Genomic DNA, 19996 nt, shown 5'->3' with positions numbered 1-19996 from the left:
AAACGCCCCAACTTCCCTCGGAGGGAAATGGAAATAAATCAGAAAGCGGACATTTACTTTCAGGTTTATCCCGCCTTGACGGAGAGATCAGAATCAACGGGGTAACGCCCTCTCGGTCGGTCCGGCTCCGCTATTGGGCGGAAACAGTGATTGACATCGCCTCGGGCCAATGACTACAGCGCAGCGGAGGTTGTGGGTGGAGGGGTCTCGTGGTCGGTAGCTCCGCCGTTCAACTGTTTCAGCGCGAGCACAGCAGCTCATGTGTGACGTCGGTTACGCGCGAGGGGAAACCATGTGTGACGTCACCTGTGGGGGAGCGCTTGTATTTAAAAACACCTGAATGGACATTTCTTATGATTTCAGTGGGACAACAACATTAATCACGGGTTTCATCACTGAATCCAGTGTTGTGAGATGTAAAGTCCCCTGTTATGTGTCCGGCTGTGCCGTGTTGTTGGTGGAGTGGGCAGCGTGGTGTTTGTCTCGATTCGGGTCACAACACCAGAATTGCCAGCGGGGTCCACACACAGTGTATTAGTGACCAGAAAACCTCCCGTCCCTGCAGTCTTTGTCTCCTGGTAAACTCAACACCCTGACAATGTGGACCATAGATACCCCTTCCTCTCAGAGTCAGGGAATCATTCAGACAGCTGATCAAAGAGAGGAATTATATTTATTGGTCATTAAAGTTCACCCAGATTCGTTTGGACGGGTTTGATGTGAGTTCGGGGGTCACAGTGAAAGGGCCGGACGGCCGAACTCTCTCCGTTGTCCAAACATCCTTCCAGGTGAGGCGACCCTTCACCTGTGAATCTTCCGGGGTCGCCCGTTGTGTCCGCTGCTCCCGATGCGGCTCCTCTACACCGGTGACACCGGCTCCTCCGCAGTTGTGCGGGGTCGGGTTGTTTTTACTGGGGGATCGATGTTATTGTTCCCATTTGTGGGAGGGGTGGGTTTTGGGGGTTGTTGATCGGGATGCTGTTCCTTTTTATGCGGGGGTTGGGTGGGAGTTTGATGTTTCTCTCTGAACGACTTTCATGTTCTTTGTTCCGTGGCTCACTGGAGAAGAAAAAAAAAACTCAGAGCTGTTTATGGATATCTGCTTTGATAATTAATTAACCTTTGAACTATCTGCTCCGAGCGGGACTTCCCGGTGTCCAAACATTTTCATTCCGATTCCCATTCCCGTTGCGACGTGTCAACCCATCGCCTCCTCTTCTGCCAAGATGAGGCCACTCTCAGGGTCCAGGATCAGCGCCTCATATTCCGTCTGGGTACCCTCCAACCTGATGGCATGAATATCGATTTCTCCTTCCGATGAACAAATCTCCCCCTCACCTCTCCCTCCCACTCCCTCTCTTCCTCTCTGACTTTTCACGTCCTCTCACCTGTTGAACACTTCTCTCTGGATCCACTGCTCCATCCCTTTCTCCTATTCTCCACTCTCCTCTCCTATTAGATTCTATTTTCTTCTGCTCTTGAGCTTTCCCACCAACCTGGCTTCACCTATCACCTTCCACCTCGGCATTTCCTCGCCCGCCCCGATTTTATTCAGATATTTCCCTCATTCCATCTCAGTCCTCAGTTCAACTGGAAACGTCGACTGTTAACTCTTTTCGATAGGAGCTGCCCGGACTGCTGAGTTCCGCCAGCATTTTGTTTGTGTTGCTCTGGATTTCCAGCATCTGCAGACTTTGTCGTGTTTGTGATCTACCTCTCCGTTGTCCCTCCCGCATCCGGCCACCAGTGGCGCTGCAAGGACCTCCGGCCACTCGTGGCGCTCCGTGGACCTCCGGCCGCCGGCGGCGCTGCATGGACCTCCGGCTACTGGTGGCGCTGCATGAACCTCCGGCCACCAGTGGTGCTGCATGAACCTCCGGCCACCGGCGGCGCTGCACGGACCTCCGTCCACGGGTGGTGCTGCGGCGAATATCCTGCTGACCGTCGGCCCGGTGCCCAGCACAGTTGTCGCCGGCGGTTCTGCTATCGGGGAGGTGAGTAATGGAGTTTGTGTAAATCGGGGGTTTGCTGCAGTTGGAAAGGGCCGGGACCGAGTTCTGCCGGACGGCTGCAGACTCCGGGCTCTCCGGTCCCGCAGCCCCGGTTTTAGCTTTGCGCCCGAGCCCGGGCTGTGGGATCAGTCAGTTGTGGTTCCCAGGCTGGGAGGGGGTTTGGGGTGAAGGGGATCTGTCTGTGTGTGGGTAGAGGTTACGGGTGGACTGTGGGTGTGGGGTGAGTGGTCGGAAAGATGTGGGACCCTAGGCCTGAAAGGGGGCGGTTGTTAGAAAGTGGGATGTCCTTTCAGCAGGGGTGCAGTGCTAATTGTTTTAGGTGCCGGAGCTGACAAAATACTTGCCATTTCCTATATCCCCTCTCTCACCCAGTTTGTGTACCTGCTGATTTCATGTACTGGGCAACCTCCTTGCCCCATTCGAGTAATGAATAGGTAAACAAATTGAGTGTGGTATATATATATATATATATATATATATATCTTATTATGTCAAAATCAGATTTATTATCACAGGCAATTGAAGTGAAATTTGTTTGACTCAGCAACAGCAGTTGAATGCAATACATGAATATATATTCTGGCATAGATAATAAATTAAAACATAATAAATAAAAAACTAAATTATTATGCATAATGAATAGACCATAAGACCATAAGACAAAGGAGCAGAAGTAGGCCATTCGGCCCATCGAGTCTGCTCCGCCATTTTATCATGAGCTGATCTATTTTATCCTATTTAGTCCCACTGCCCCACCTTCTCACCATAACCTTTGATGCCCTGGCTACTCAGATACCTATCAATCTCTGCCTTAAAGACACCCAATGACTTGGCCTCCACTGCTGCCCGTGGCAACAAATTCCATAGATTCACCACTCTCTGACTAAAAAAATTTTTTTGCATTTCTGTTCTGAAAGGGCGCCCTTCAATCCTGAAGTCATGCCCTCTCGTACTAGACTCCCCCATCATGGGAAACAACTTTGCCACATCCACTCTGTCCATGCCTTTAACATTCGAAATGTTTCTATGAGGTCTCCCCTCATTCTTCTAAACTCCAAGGAATACAGTCCAAGAGCGGACAAACGTTCCTCATATGTTAACCCTCTCATTCCTGGAATCATTCTAGTGAATCTTCTCTGTACCCTCTCCAACGTCAGCACATCCTTTCTTAAATAAGGAGACCAAAACTGCCCACAGTACTCCAAGTGAGGTCTCACCAGCACCTTATAGAGCTTCAACATCACAGCCCTGCTCCTATACGCTATTCCTCTAGAAATGAATGCCAACATTGCATTCGCCTTCTTCACTACCGACTCAACCTGGAGGTTAACTTTAAGGGAATCCTGTACGAGGACTCCCAAGTCCCGTTGCATCTCAGAACTTTGAATTCTTTCCCCATTTAAATAATAGTCTGCCTGTTTATTTTTTCTGCCAAAGTGCATAACCATACACTTTCCAACATTGTACTTCATTTGCCACTTCTCTGCCCATTCTTCCAATCTATCCAAGTCTCTCTGCAGACTCTCCGTTTCCTCAGCACTACCAGCCCTTCCACCTATCTTCGTATCGTCAGCAAACTTAGCCACAAAGCCCTCTATTCCATAATCCAAATCGTTGATGTACAATGTAAAAAGAAGCAGCCCCAACACTGATCCCTGGGGAACACCACTGGTAACCGGCAGCCAACCAGAATAGGATCCCTTTATTCCCACTCTCTGTTTCCTGCCAATCAGCCAATGCTCTATCCATGTATGTAACTTTCCTGTAATTCCATGGGCTCTTATCTTGTTAAGCAGCCTCATATGTGGCACCTTGTCAAAGGCCTTCTGAAAATCCAAATATACAACATCCACTGCATCTCCCTTGTCTAGCCTACTGGTAATTTCCTCAAAAAATTGGTTGAATAGATTGTTAAAGATGTGTAAAAACAGAAATGATGTATATTAAAAAGTGAGGTAGTGTCCAAAGCTTTCAAAGTCCATTCAGGAATCAGATGACAGAGGGGAAGAAGCTGTTCCTGAATCGCTGAGTGTGTGCCTTCAGGCTTCTGTATCTCCTGACTGATGGTAACAGTGAGAAAAGGGCATACCCTGGGTGCTGGAGGTCCTTTATAATGGATGCTGCCTTTATGAGACACCGTTTCCTAAAGATGTCCGGATACTTTGTAGGCTAGTACCCAAGATGGAGCTGACTAGATTTACAACCTTCTGCAGCTTCTCACGGTTCTGTGCAGTAGCCCCTCCATACCAGACAGTGATGCAGCCTGTCCAAATGCTCCCCACAGTGCAGCTATAGAGGATTTTGAGCTTGTTTGTTGTCATGCCAAAGCGCTTCAAACTCCTAATAAAGTACAGCTGCTGTCTTACCTTCTTTATGACTACATCGATATGCTGGGACCACGTTAGATCCTCAGGGATCTTGATGCCCAGGAATTTAAAGCTACTCACTCTCTCCACTTATGATCACTCTTATGATGATTGGTACGTGTTCCCCCGTCTTACTCTTCCTGAAGTCCATGATCAGCGCTTTCGTCTTACTGACATTGAGTGCCAGGTTGTTGCTGTGGCACCATTCCACTAGCTGGCATATCTCACTCCTGTACGCCCCCTCGTCACCACCTGAGATTCGACCAACAATGGTTGTATTGTCGGTAAATTTGTAAATGGTGTTTGAGCTGTGCCCAGCCACACAGTCATGTGTATACAGAGAGTAGAGCGGTGGGCTAAGCACACACCCCTGAGGTGCGCCAGTGTTGATCGTCAGCGAAGAGGATATGTTATTACCAATCTGCACAGACTATGTTCTTCTGGTTAGGAAGATGAGAATACAATTACAGAGGCCCAGGTTCTGCAACTTCTCAATTAGGATTTGGGAATGATGGTATAAAATGCGGAGCTGTAGTCGATGAACAGCAGCCTGACGTAGATGCTTGTGTTGTCCAGGTGGTCTAAAACCGTGTGAAGAGCCGTGGGGATTGCGTCTGCCGTTGACCTATTGTGACGATTGGCAAATTGCAGTGGGTTCAGGTCCTTGCTGAGGCGGGAGTTCATTTCAGTCACAACCAACCTCCCAAAGCATTTCATCACTGTCGATGTAAGTGCTACCGGGCAATAGTCCTTAAGGCAGCCCACATTCTTCTTCTTTGGCGCTGGTATAATGGTAAACCAAGATGAAAGAAATATATCAATTCCAGAGCTCCACAGAAATATAGTGATAGTTAAAACATTAACAATAGTATAGCCTATCAGTACATTTCAGTGTGTAACTGGTACAATAAAACATATAATAATTTAATAATATGACAAAGTATTACACGGTTGCACTCCCAAATATCATAAAATATAATTATCAAGCAAGTAAAGAAAAAGACACTAATCATGTATTTTACCAATTTAAAAGTAATTACCTACTTACCAAATGCCACCAATGAGAAGTTTCACAATAATTTCCACAAAGGGTCAGGTGTAATATGTGTTCGTGGGTCTGAAGCAACTCTTGTCCTGGTGTCATCTGCTGATCTGATCTGTGGTACTGCAGCCATGTTGTGACATACGGCTCAGGATTCCACTGAACTAGAGGAGGTCTGTGTAGTTTAACAAACATAAGTGCTGATACATGATCTATGAGAGGCCTTGACTGTGTTGTTGTTATTATAAAGTTGATGTGACTGAATCCTCTCTCACACTCAGCAGTACTAATAGGAATAACTTGTGAACAGCTCAGTAATGGGCGTAAATCTTGGGGGATGCAGCGTCCACGATCCTCCACATAATCTCTGAAGGCATTTATTACACAGGAAGAAGAAAGCTTAAACCTCTTACAGAGAGATGATATTGCAGCTTCTCCATCATTCTCCATCAGGCAGAAGGTACCGAAGCATCCGGGCTCACACGACAAGACTGCGTAACAGCTTCTTCCCCCAAGCCATCAGACTCCTCAATACCCAGAGTCCAGACTGACATTCACATCATTTATTATTATATTGTTATTTGTCCGCTACTGTGCCTATTGTCTTGTTTATAAATTATTGTACTGCCCTGCACTGTTTTTGCACACTTTATGTAGTCCTGTGCAGGGCTGTAGTCTAGTGCAGTTTTTTAATGTTGTTTTTATGTAGTCTAGGGTAGCCTTTGCTGTCTCACATTGTCTAGTGTAGTTTTGTGTTGTTTTACATAGCACCAGAATCCTGGAGAAACGTTGTCTCGTTTTTACTGTGTACTGTACCAGCAGTTTATGGTCGAAATGATGATAAAATACGACTTGACTTGGAAAAAAAAATTAAGCAGTATTTTAGCAGGCCAGTTATCTTTATCAAGGACACACATTTCATTTGGCTGGGAATTAATACATACTTTGAGCTTTAGAAGTTTGAGAACCTTTCAAGGATGTTGCCGTGAAAATAAGATGCTGCAAGTCGTTTATAAGACGAGCAAGAAATTGTCGATAGTTAATGGAGACAATTTTGTTGTTGGTTGTTGAGGTAATTTCTCCAAACTTCCCCTTTTCAACTGCCTCTTGAGCTTCTAGAGTTTTTGTACCAGGTTGGTCTTTCAGTCCATGCAGTGATCTTCTGATCCATTGGGTCAGTTTGTCTGCATAAACAGTCGTAGTAGTGCGTTTCTGTAAACACTCTGACAGTAAACCAAGTTCATGCAACGTGTCATACGTTAGAGCTCAGTCCAATAGAAACTGTCCTGAAGAATCTTTTCAACAGACCTTCATAGGTTTTTCTGTCACTCACAGATCCTGTTTCATTCTTCATTGCTTTTTCAAAATGAAAACACAGTGCTTCATAATTTTGTCACACTGCTGAAACTGTTCGAAATGAGCTAGCCACACACCTGGTGCCCAGAACACGGCCTATTTCGCAAATTTGTAGTTCTCATTGAGAGGCACATTCAGACAGTTCCTTTTGATTTAGAGGTGATCTGCTGTAAACAGAGTAGAATTTGTTGATAAATGATTGAAAATGATTCATTCTATGAACTTCTCTCACTGAATCACTTACTGCAAGTTCTAATCTGTGATTAAGACCGTGCCAATTTGTCACATCAGGGTTATGTTCCTTGAGAATTGTAGCAACACCAGATTTGACACCAGGCATTACATTCGCCCCATTACTAGCAAATGCTACAAGGTTCTGTTTCAAGTAAGAGTCATCAAACCCATGGTTCTTGAGACAATTCAAAAGATGCTTAACAATAGTTGCAGCTTTCTGATCAGGCAGTTCAATTAGATCTAAAAACATAAAATGGGGATCACCTTCCTTATCACGTTTCAAATAAACTATTTGTGCGGTCTTAATGCTCAGGCTTTTTGATTCATCAATGAGAACAGAAAATTTGTCATTTTTTCTGTTTGCTATGCTAGCAAATTTTCTTTTTTATATTAATGGCTGCTGTTGACGTCAGAAGTTTACATACACCATAGCCAAATACTCAGTTTTACACAATTCCTGACATTTAATCCAAGAAAACATTCCCAGTCTCAGGTCAGTTAGGATCAGTACTTTATTTTAAGAATGTGAAATGTCAGAATAATAGTAGAGGGTGTAAAAGAGGTTTACCAGGATATTGTCTAGATTAGAGGGCATGAGCTATAACGAGAGGTTGGACAAACTTGTGTTGTTTTCTCCAGAGCGGCGCAGGCTGGGCTGAGACTGGATGAACGTTTATAAGATTACGAGAGGAATAGATAGAGTGGACAGACAATATATTTTTCCTGGAGGTTGAAATGTCTAACACATTTAAGGTGAGAGGAGATGTGAGCGGCAAGTTTGTTTCTTTCCACAGAGTAGTGAGTAGCTGGAATGCTCTGCTTGGGTTGATGGGAGACCCCCACCAGTCACGTGATCCCATTTGCCCGTCGCATTTAACCACAGATGTAACAAGCCCTTTGTGCATGCTCACAGTCTCCGGGTGAGCCGTGTTTTCCTTTCCGCTCAGTGCTGGACTGGACTGGATCATCTGCAGGATTGGGAAAGTGTCTTCGCCTCCTGGGTCGGGGTGCCAGGGGTTGGGATCACTGTCTGTGGGCCAAAGATATCACTTTCCCATCGGTGTGTATTGAGACCGATCCCGAGCGGGGAGATCTGATGTTGGCGGTGAGCCCTGAACCGAAAGCCAATTACTCATTTAGTACCCAGTTATCTGGGCTCTTCAAAAAATGTGTCGACTTCACTTAATCTGCATTGAACGATCCAAACCAGGAGCCCAGGCTGCCTATTTCCGCAGAATTCCCGCCAACAGCTTCAGTGAGGCTGTGTGCCGCAGATCTGCCCCACCCTCCGCTTTGTGACGCAAATTCATATGGTGTGTCCTTCAGTCACCGGATGGGTGGTGATGCTTCCTCCATGTTGCGTTGGGGAAATCTGATGTTGGCCACCGAGTCCTGTTAACTTCCCCCAACTCGCCTCATTTCCTGAGGCTCCTCGCATTTGTCCTGAAGCTTTATGGATCTTGTGTCTTCTCCCCGACTAGAGTGGGTGAGAAAGGAGAACGTCCCAGGTTTTGGGGATCTTTGATTTCACTGCCTACTTTACCGAGGGACTGGGAAGTCTTGGGGGAGAGAATGGTTTCTGTGATGTGCTGATCTGTATCCAAAGTTCTCTGCTGTTCCTCGCAGTCACAGGCAGAGTAGTTACCATACAAAGTGTGAAGAGTCCGGGTGGGAAACTTTCTATGGTGTGTTGATAAAAATTTGGTGAGGGTCAAAGGGCATATGCCAAAATTCTTATTGTTTGTTCTAACTATGTCATTTTATGAGCTTTTATTATGTGCGATTAATTCAGTATCTGTGTATCAGTGATCGTCCTTGATCCCTTCTCCCACCTGGTTCCTTCTGCTCATCCCTGCCCATCTTGTTCAACCTCTGTTTAGTCTCCTGCCGCCCGCTTCAGTGGTATGCATCAACCATCTGGGTCAACCTCGGTCCACCCTGTATCCCACCACCTCAATGTTATATATCAGCAATCTTTCTTTTACCCTTTGTCTTCATTGTGAAGTGTTCTTTTGCACATTTGGCCTTGCTGAGTTATTTCCAGAATCGGTTTTGTTAGCTGGAATGCCAGAGGGTCATCAGGTTCCAGTTCTGTTGTGCATTGGTGTGGAGGTGCTAGTTATTGAACTGTGACTGGCTGACACACTGCAGCATTTTACTGGCAGCAAAGAGTACTGGGAGAGTTGGTGCTTCGGCTATAATCCTGTGATCTACATTCCAGGCATATGGAACGGTTGGTGTTTTGGCTTTGACTTTGGTTAGTGCTTCTACAGATGGGGATGGATGGTCGTCCTTCTGCAATGAAGCAGAAATTTCGAGCAGCTGGAGGAGGGATGTATGGTTAAGTAAACCTACCGAATGCTGAAAAGCCTGGACACAGTGGATATGGAGAGGATGTCCCCATTAGACAGAGAGTCTGATCTGACAGCACAGTCTCAGAATAAAAATGTTTCCCTTTAAAACTGAGATGAGGAAAATTTTTTGGCCTAAAGATATCTGATCTGTGGAATTGGTTGCCGCAGAGGTTGGTTGAGGCTGCCATTTGAGTAATTTTATAACAGAGATTAATATATTCATGATTGCTAAGTAGCTTCAGGGTTACAGGAGGAAGGCAGGAATATGGGGTTGGAATAAAACTCAGCCATGGTTGAGTGGTGGGGCAGACAAGATGGATTGAATCACCTAATTCTGTTCCTGTCTCTTATGTCTCACCATGTCTTATGCCATATCGTTTTGTGACGTGTGAGGGACATAAAAGATTGTTCACTGAGATCATTATACCTGCCTTCAATGTTTAGCTTTCTGAGTTTTGTTCTTAGTAACATTAAGCAGAAATGTTTGGTTCTCCTTTTTATTGTTAATGTGCTTCATTACCTTTCGTGTTACAGTTAGACCTGCGGTGAGAGATTCATTGGAAGAAAACCCCAACTGGAAGCAAACCACGACTCAAATGAGGGAACAACAACATCTGAACCAGCCCGAGGATTTTGAGCATTAACTGGAGAGAACCCATCTGATTTGGAGGATCCAGTGATTCATCAGGAGAAAGTTTGGTGAGTCTCATTTACTCAAACACTGGTCCTTTAGGCATTACATACCTGTACAAAGGAAGGTAGGAAATAGTTGGAGTGAGACTGAATGTGCCCAGAAGTACCAGTTATGCCTCTGTCAGACCCAGTTACAATCACTCCAGGTCTGGTAATGTGTTTCCAGCAGCCCAGCCCTTTAAAACCACTCACATTCTGTGGAAGTTGAATCCGGTTAAAGTCACTCAGAGACTGTATAAGTACAAACTCATTTTTCCAAGCACCTGGGGCTTACTCAGTTCGTCGCTCAAACAGGAACAGTCTATGACTATACCTGCCCTATCCAGTAACTGACTAACAATTCCCCTTACACCACAGGTATATCTGTCCAGATACCCCCCACACAAGACAGGCTGGAGCCAAAGTTATTTACTACATGACAGCCCCTAAAGACAAATTACAAAATAGTCATAATGGCTTACACACACAGAACAGACTGAAGCTGTCCTAAATCTACATATGAGTGCACAGGGAGATAAGCATCCTGAAACCCTAGCTAGTGACCCTCAAGAAGAAATATGGCTCAGCATGGCTCAGCACATCTGTTGATCATCAGCAGTTTCTTTCAGAAAACAAGCTGCTATTGTTTAACGAAGTGTTAATCCTTTTACATACTTTATCATTCCCTCCTTTTCATCATTACATCATCAACAAAGCAGTATTTTTTTTACAGAGAAAGTAACCGAGTACAGCATTGACTTATCAGTGGGTAAAAACAGTATACATCAGTAATGATAACAATCATATGTACAACTATTCGGCCATAATGCAATATCTCGCCCCACATATTACCGAACAGACCTTCGAAGACCACCATTTCGACCCTTCGGTGAACCCGTGTAAATCCTGCCCTACTTCCTTGATGCTGTCAATCTCCTTGGCAGTGTGCTCGGAGAGGGATGTAATGTTAGTAGATTCATGAGGGATATAGGTGCAGCATTCTGTGTAAATAATAGCACAGGTTCCCCCTTTCTCAGCCAGGATAAAACCTAAAGCCATACGATTCTGTACGACTGTTTGCCAGATTGCAGTCATTTCAGTGGATATTTCTGTTACTTGGGCCTGTGTTTCTGTCAGGGCCCCTGCAGTATTGTGGCCAGCTCCTCAAGTGCTGTAGCCAAATTGATTCTCTCTCATGAATTCCTGGCTACTCCATAGGAGAGAAAAGCGATCATCCAAAATCGCTCAGTCTCAGTTATTCCTCTCCGCTGTTGGGCACCTGCAAGTATGGCCAGGATGCATGTTTCCCAGTATAGGAAGTTCTGTTTGGTGGGGGCCCGAGATACCATCCCTCAAAACACTGACAGCCACAGTCATCTCTGACTGGACCACAGTTCCTCACCTCACTTCCCCGGGTGATATTTGAGAAAGCCCAGGCTGGGAGTTCCTCAGTCTGGTTGAGCGTGATTACTGACATTGGAATCATAGTTTTACCATGCTGGGGAATTTCACCACAAACCCAGCAGGCCCCTACTTCTACCTGTTTGGCACAGGTGTGACAGAAAGGTGTTAACATGGGAGCCCCAGATGCTGGGGTGAGCCCTCTCAAAGATGTAAACACGAACACCACTATCAGCCAATACATTTTCCTTTAGTCCAAGAGAGTCCTTCTACTCAGTTCCTTCAGTAACACGTTTGTTGTCTGTTTGATGTATCCACTGAGATTGCCCCTTCAGTTTCACAGCGTGGGAGTGGTCAGTAACTCCTGATATGGTCCTCTCCACCGAGGTCCGAGTTTCCCTCAATTCCAGTTCTTGATCAGGACAAAATTCCCAAGTTCTATGGTGGGATAGTCACTCCTCTCTGTGGGGTAGTTCTCTTCCTTGTAAGCCTGCCATACCTGCGAATGTAATGCTTGGAGAATTTTGGTTAGTTGGCCCGTAGTCATGTACAATTTCCGGAAGATTATTTATGTACAACTCCAAATGCATAACGGGAATCTGTGTAAACGTTCGCACTTTTGTCTGTTGCAAGGATACAGGCATGAGTCGGAGCAAGCAGCTCAGCCTTCTGGGTGGAGGCAGCTGCCTCAAAAGAGGCTTGCTCAACTATTTCACTGTCCGTCACTATTGCATAGCCAGAATATCGTGCTGGATTCACAAAGAGCTTCCATCCTCATAAAATATTGCCTCGGGATTGAGGGGATGTTGCGAAATGGGTGGGAGAGTCTGTCCTTCTCTCACGGTGATCCGGATAGGGAGCAGTTGGTGTGGCCGACTTCATGGCCTGAAATTGCCCAGAGATGGGGTATAACATCTTGGGTTCAGTCAATATTAAAAGTGTGCCTTACCAGATGTCCCGTCTTCACCTCAGACTCCTTCCAGTATCGGAGTTGGCCCGCGGCAGAGTCTTGCCAGTCTCCCTTGGTGCTGGGGACTTGTTTCGTCAGGGTGTAGGCAAGGAACTCCAGTTTCTTCCCTCGGAGAGGTCCCAGAGTGCTATCCTGTCTGTGCAGAGAATCTTGACTTACAATGGTTAGAGCAAGTCTCTCCCTGCTTGATTACACCTCAGACTGGTGGTGACTGTAAATGAAACCACACACTGGGTCCCCCTGGAATTCCACCTTCAGTGGCTGGGTACGTGAATACGTACGTTCTGTGCCTTCAAACCCAGACAGAGTGATTGTAGAATCTGATAGCTGGAATCCCTTTTCCAATACTATTTTTCGATACCTGGTTGAGAGTGGTTGTGGTTGCCCCCATATCAATCATAAACAGAATTGGAATTCCAGCAACTTGCAATATTACATTGGGCTCTTCCCGAGGGGTGGTACTCATGGTAGGAAGCATCCTTGCTTGTCAATTTCTATATGGATTGTTGTCCCCACCTGTCCCTTGGTAGGTTTTTGTTCCCATTTCTGATCCCCAGATATAGCTTGCTCGCGTCCTTCACCCTGCTGAACATATTCACCTTTAATATTAGTGCCCTTCGGGGTTGATCAGGATTCGAAAGTCGGCTCGCAATAGTATGTCAAAGCTCGTCGCATTCGATTTTGTTCACTGTCAGGCCAATCCATATTATTTGTTTTAATCATGTTGGCTAACTTAGTTGGTAAGCATTGGAGCAGTAAGACATCAAACTGGGCAGACGGATTCCCATCATTAAAGGCTTGGTCTCCTGTGAAAGTGCCGTAGCAGGCCACAAATCGCTCCCAATAGTCTGGTCCCGATTCCCCAGGCTTAGGTTTGCATTCAAGTACTTTAGTGATGTTTACAGGTTGCCGGAGGGCCCTTTCCAAGGCTTGAATAATCCGGTCTGTCTGTTCATTCTCATTATGGTTTCCCACTGGTAACTCCTGATAGGTTTGGTATCTCAATTCTGCCTTTCATTTCCCCCTTCTCAGCTCAGAGAATCGTGCAGCAGAGACAGAATAAATCTTGCGGTGTCACTTTATACATTTGTGTTGTACTGTGGACATACTGAACAAACTGCACTGGTTTTTCTTTTCTATCTGGGGCCTGATTCATGATCATTATCATTTCTTAAGGCTTCCAGGGTGCATACAGAGGAATCACTGAGGGCTGTCCCTCCTCCTGCTCGTGGATTGGGCAGCATTTGGGTGGGCAATTGTCTTTGTGGAGCCATTAACTCTGGGGTTTTATTGGATTCTTCCCTCCCTGTCTCGGAATAATCCTCAGTATTCCCTGTGTGGATCTCTTTTACCCGAGCAGCCACCGTATCTGAGCACTGGGAGGATTGGGGTTCAGGAGCACTGGGTGCACTTGGACAGTGTGCAAAGGCTCTTGTGAGAAAATCCTTCATTACCCGTTAACAGGCCTACGAGATAGGTTGTGTGAGAGTGCAGATGAACCCAATCGAACCCAAAGGAGATCAAAGTTCTTAGTGCCAGTGATTTGCTAGCTGTAAAAATGAATACCTCTCTATATAAAATTCACTGTGCACATTTTGTCACTGGGTGGAAAAAATGCACAGTACAAGATTTTTGTGCACACTGGTCATTACCAATTAGAAGGGACATTGGTGGGAAGGTGGGGAGACCTCCAGTGTCCTTGATGCCCTCACCTGCAACAGGGGTTCCCAATCTTTTTTGCACCGCAGACTGGTTTATTATTGACAATACTCTTGTGGACCGGCCGACTGGGGGTGGGGCGGGGTAGAGTTACCAAGGGACAAGGATAGCAGTCAAATAAGTTGTGTTTACTCTGAGAAAGACTACAATGACCATGAAGCCTTGCACGGGCACTTGTGTGTGCATGCGTGTACGTACCGATTTTTTTTCTACAAATTGTTTTTGGCGATTCTGTTCAGTGAAACTATGCTGTACATACATTATTTCTACTTTACATAGGCTGGGTATTTATCGTATCATTCCAGCTTTTACTTTATATTACTGTTATATAGTGATAAGTCAATTATAAGTCACTTGTAAGTCATCATAACATTTTAAGTAACGTTTGGATATTAAACACACAGCACATATTTTCCCCGTATGAACATATAAAATCATTGCAACACACCAATATCGCTGAATCAATGGGAGCCCTGGGCTTGTTTCCCTGCAACAAGACGGTGCCATCGAGGGGTGATGGGAGACAGCGATATTCGAAGGGGGTTCCTTATGTCCAGTCTATTCCACAATTTAGTTTTCATTGCATTCATTGCAGAAAACCCCTCTTTGCAGAGATATGTTGGAAATGGAATCAACGTTTTTCGTGCTTTCGTGGCTATCCCAAGATATTCAGCCTTGACTTTGATCCGGAATGCCGGCAGAGATGTTATGTCAAACGTACTTTTCAGCCCACCGTCATTTGCAAGCTCGAGGAGTCGATCTTCTTCCCGTGCTGACATGGATGACGTGTGCGGTTTGACCTCTCATGCGTGCAAGTTCAGCAGAGCAGTGGGCATGATAGAGAATGAGGAAGGGTGCAGCTGACTCATATCGCCAAATCATATCGTTGCCTCGCGGCCCGGTACCGGTCCATGGCCCGGTGGCTGGGGACCACTGACCTACAAGATGTGCATCCAGCTGCAGCTTGTAACCCTGCACTTTAAGGAGTTGGAACTTGAGATGGATGAATTCCGGATCATCCAGGAGTTGGAGGGGTTGATAGATATAACATGAAGAGAGGTGAGTTACACTCAAGGTGCAGGACACAGGAAACTGGGTGAGAGTCAGGAAGGGGAATGAGGTTAAATAGCCATCGCAGAGTACTCTTGATGCTATCCTGCATAACAACAGGTGGGCCACTTTAGAAACTGCTCGGGGTCGGGAAATTACCTGGCAGAGGAAAGTCAAAGCGGTGACAAGGGATTTGTTAGTTCAGGAATTTAAACTAGCAGAGGTCTAATATTCTAGTGGTAAGTTTGGCTTGTGCGAGTGTGGGGAGTCGGGGGTGTTGGTTAAACACAGTTGGAAAGAAACTGTTCCCAAATCTGGCCGTACGAGTCTTCAAGCTCCTGAACCTTCTCCCGGAGGGAAGAGGGACGAAAAGTCTGTTGGCTGGGTGGGTCGTGTCCTTGATTATCCCGGCAGCACTGTTCCGACAGTGTGCGGTGTAAAGTGAGTCCAAGGACGGAAGATTGGTTTGTGTGATGCGCTGCGCCGTGTTCACGATCTTCTGCAGCTTCTTCCGATCCTATGGATGTTATGTTGACTTGTAGAAGACATTGGTGAGGCCTAATTTGGAGTCTTGTTTGCAGTTGTGGTCACCTACCTACAGGAAAGATGTAAAAGAGGTTGAAAGAGTTCAGAAAAAATTCACAAGCATGTTGCCAGGTCTGGAGGACTTGGGTTATTAGGAAAGATTGAACAGATCAGGACTTTATTGCTTGGAATGTGGAAGATTGAGGGGAGATTTGATTGTGACAGAGGTGCATAGATAGGGTAAATGCAAGCTGGCTTTCTCCACTGGGATTGGGTGGGCTACAACCAGAGGCCATGGGTCAAGGGTGAAAGGTGAAAGGGTAGGGGAACATGAGGGGAAACGTCTTCACACAGACCGTCATGCAGGTGTGGAATGAGCAGCCAGCACACCCGGTGCCTGCAAGCTCAAGTTGAACATTTCAGAGGTTTGTACAGGTACCTGGATGGTAGGGGTATGGCAGTAGAAAGTTTAAGTAGCTCGGCACCAACCAGGTGGGCCAAAGGGCCTGTTTCTGTATTGTATTATTCTATGACTGTGACAAGAACCTGAAATAATACAAAAACTCACTTTAAGTCCTTTTACTAGCTGTGCGGACCAACCATTCATCTCAGCAGGAATTGTTTATATGGTGTTAAAACTGTGGCACTTTAAGTTAATAATACATAAAAGAAAATTCCAGCTGCATGTTAACAAAGGCTATTCGTGTGAGAGTGTTTCAGTTACTGTGGGGCCAGGCACCCATGCAGCTCAGTGGGAAGAGGGAATAATACCAATGGAGAGAGTCAAACTGAGCCAGGTCACAGATTGGGGATGGTAGAAACATAGAAAAAAAAACTACCCCATAACACGGGCTCTCTGGCCCACAAAGCTGTGCCGAATATGTCCATACCTGAGAAATTACCTCTAATTTTCTGAGCTCCATATACCTGTCCAGGGGTCTCTTAAAAGGCCCTATTGTATCCACCTCTGCCACCGTTGCCAGCAGCCCATTCCACACACTCAGCACTCTCTGCGTAACAAAACTTACCCCTCAGATCTCCTCTGAACCCATTCTCATAGAGACAGGAAGAACATCAGAGAATTTGATGGTCATTCCAGATACCATCACTGTGCGCAGTTAGAAGATGATTCCTTGCTCTAACTTGGGTTGAACTTCACTGTAACAGTGTGATGCCAGATCACACCTTGACAGCTCAAGTGATCTCATCTGAAATGTTGTCCTGCACCCATTGATGGATTTTGTAAATCTTTTTACAGGTTAAAAATGAAAGGGAATTTGTCTACGGGAATCTTGAACACAACACGCTAGTTTTGCTGTCTCTGTCCAGATATTTAAGAAGTGGAGCAAGGGATTCACTCGATCATCTGACTGACTGGCACGCTCGTCATTTTACACAGGGCTCAGACTGTGGGAATGGATTCAGTCGGTCATCTCAACTGAAGGTACATTAGCAAGTTCACACTGGGACGAGGCCCTTCACCTGTTCTGTGAGTGAGAAGGGATTCAGTCGGTCTTCCCACCTGTGGACACACCAGTCAGTTCACACTGGGCAGATGTTGGTAATCTGCTGAATTTGTGGGGAAGGATTCACTAGGTCATCTGACCTAATGGCTCACCAGCGAGTTCACACTGGAGAGCAGCTGTTCACCTGCTCAGACTGTGGGAAGGGATTCACTCGGTCATCCGCCCTACTGAGACACCAGTCAGTTCACACCGGGGAGCGGCCGTTCACCTGCCCGGACTGTGGGAAGGGATTTACTTGCTCATCTAAACTGAAGCTACATCAGAGAGTTCACACTGGAGAGAGGCCATTCACTTGCTCAGACTGTGGGAAGGGATTCAGTTCGTCATCTCAACTGAAGATACATCAGCGATTTCACACTGGGGAGCGGCCGTTCACCTGCTCGGACTGTGGGAAGGGATTCACTTCGTCATCTGAACTGAAGGGACATCAGCGATTTCACACCGGTGAGAAGCCGTTCACCTGCTCAGACTGTGGGAAGGGATTCACTCGGTCATCCGACCTACTGGTACACACGTCAGTTCATACTGGGGAGAGGCCGTTCAAATGCTCAGACTGTGGGAAGGGATTCACTCAGTCATCTAAACTGAAGGTACATCAGAGAGTTCACACTGGGGAGAGGCCATTCACCTGCTCAGTGTGTGGGAAGGGGTTCACTTGGTCATCCAACCTAAAGGCACACCAGCGAGTTCACACAGGGGAGCTGCCGTTCACCTGCTTGGACTGTGGGAAGGGATTCACTTACTCATCTCATCTGAAGGGACATCAGCAAGTTCACACTGGGGAGAGGCCGTTCACCTGCTCAGACTGTGGGAAGGGATTCACTTACTCATCTCATCTGAAGGGACATCAGCGATTTCACACTGGGGAGCTGCCGTTCACCTGCTCAGACTGTGGGAAGGGATTCAGTCGGTCATCCCACCTACTTGTACACAAGTCAGTTCACACTGGGGAGAGGCCGTTCACCTGCTCAGTGTGTGGGAAGGGATTCACTCAGTCATCTCAACTGAAGGGACACCAGTCAGTTCACGCTGGGGAGAGGCCGTTCACCTGCTCAGAATGTGGGAAAGGATTCACTCGGTCATTCCACCTACTGAGACACCAGCGACTTCACACTGGGTAGAGGCCGTTCACCTGCTCAGACATTGGGAAGAGAATCTCTCAGCCAAATCAACCAAATGTGCATGACTGAGTTCACACTGGGGAGAGGCCGTTCCCCTGCTGTGAATGTGGGAAAGGATTCACTCAGTCATCTAACCTTATGTAACTCTCGCTTCAGCTCGCAGCTTAATATAGGGGGTGATAGCCCCCAGCCCGGCCAAACTTATGAAATCTCGTTTGGGTGGATGCTGTGTGATGTGTCCTCTGTTACAAATCAGTACCCGGAAATAATAAACAGTACACAATATATGATTAAACGATTGAGCTTTATAATTCTTACTTTGACTGAGGCTGAGGAACTGGTGTAGGGGGCAGGGTTTCAGATTTCAGGATCATTGGGATCTCTTCTGGGGCAGGTGGGACCTGTACAAGAGAGACGGGTTACACCTGAACTACAAGGGGACTGGTATCCTTGTGGGGAGGTTTGTTAGTGCTATTGGGGAGGGTTTAAACTAGGTTTGCAGGGGGATGGGAACCAGAGTGCCAGAGCAGATAGTGGAGTGGGAGTGAAAATAAATGATGTTAAAAGCTCGTGCAAAGCCGCAATTAGAAGGGTTGTGAATGGTGAAAACAATCTTCTGAGGTGTGTCTATTTCAATGCAAGGAGTATTGTGTGGAAGGCTGACAAGCTGAGGGCGTGGATTGGCTCATGGAATTATGACGTTATAGCAATTAGTGAAACTTGTCTGCAGGATGGGCAGGACTGGCAGCTTAATGTTCCAGGGTTCCGATGTTTCAGACATATAGAGGCAGAGGAATGAAGGGTGGGGACGTGGTATTGCTAGTCAGGGAAAGTATTACAGCAGTGCTCAGGCAGGACAGATTAGAGGGCTTGTCTACTGAGTCCATATGGGTGGAGCTGAGAAACAAGCAAGGTATGGCCACATTAGTGGGATTGTATTACAGACCACCCAGTAGTCAACGAGACTTGGAGGAGCATATCTGCAGAGAGATAGACAACTGCAGGAAGCAAAAATAAGTTGTGGTGGGAGGGGATTTTAATTTTCCACATATTGATTGGGTCTCTCATACTGTTAAAGGTCTAGACAGGTTAGAGCTTGTAAAATGTGTTCTGGAAAGTTTTCTAAATCAATATATGGAGGTACCAACTAGAGAGGATGCAATATTAGATCTCCCATTCGGAAATGAGTTAGGATTGGCGACGGAAGTGTGTATAGGGGAGCACTTTGGTTCCAGTGATCATAACACCATTAGTTTCAACTTGATCATGGATAACGATAGATCTGGTACTCGGTTTAAGGTTCTAAACTGGAAAAAGGCGAAATTTGAAGAAATGAGAAAGGATCCAAAAAGCATGGATTGGGACAGTTTGTTCTCTGGCAAGGGTGTGATTGGTAAGTGGGAAGCCTTCAAAGGAGAAAGTTTTGAGAGTGCAGAGTTTGTATGATCCTGTCAGGATTAAAGGCAAAGTGAATAGGAATAAGGAACCTTGGTTCTCAAAGGATATTGGAGCTCTGATAAAGAAGAAGGGAGAGTTGTATGACATGTATAGGAAACGGAGCAAATAAGGTGCTAGAGGAGTATAAAAAGTGCAAAAAAAACTTAAGAAAGAAATCAGGAGGGCTAAAAGAAGACATGAGGTTGCCTTG

General features: G+C 46.1%; 1 protein-coding gene across 1 annotated transcript; it reads left to right on the top strand.

Moving 5' to 3' along the window:
- Positions 1–1910: 1910 nt before the first annotated feature.
- On the top strand, positions 1911–19853 carry LOC140193760 (uncharacterized). Its single transcript, XM_072250929.1, has 3 exons — positions 1911–1994; positions 9899–10063; positions 16960–19853. Exon 3 carries the CDS (start codon positions 17311–17313, stop codon positions 18346–18348), a length of 1038 nt encoding a protein of 345 aa, XP_072107030.1. The 5' UTR covers positions 1911–1994; positions 9899–10063; positions 16960–17310; the 3' UTR covers positions 18349–19853.
- The last annotated feature ends 143 nt before the right edge of the window (positions 19854–19996 follow it).

The sequence above is a fragment of the Mobula birostris genome, unplaced genomic scaffold, assembly GCF_030028105.1.
Source record: "Mobula birostris isolate sMobBir1 unplaced genomic scaffold, sMobBir1.hap1 scaffold_826, whole genome shotgun sequence".
NCBI lineage: Eukaryota > Metazoa > Chordata > Chondrichthyes > Myliobatiformes > Myliobatidae > Mobula > Mobula birostris.
This window is presented reverse-complemented; position numbering and strand designations above follow the sequence as displayed.

What these genes read in the sequence shown, in the direction of transcription:
- LOC140193760 (XM_072250929.1), top strand. Translation starts at nt 17,311, where the DNA reads ATGGCTCACCAGCGAGTTCACACTGGAGAGCAGCTGTTCACCTGCTCA.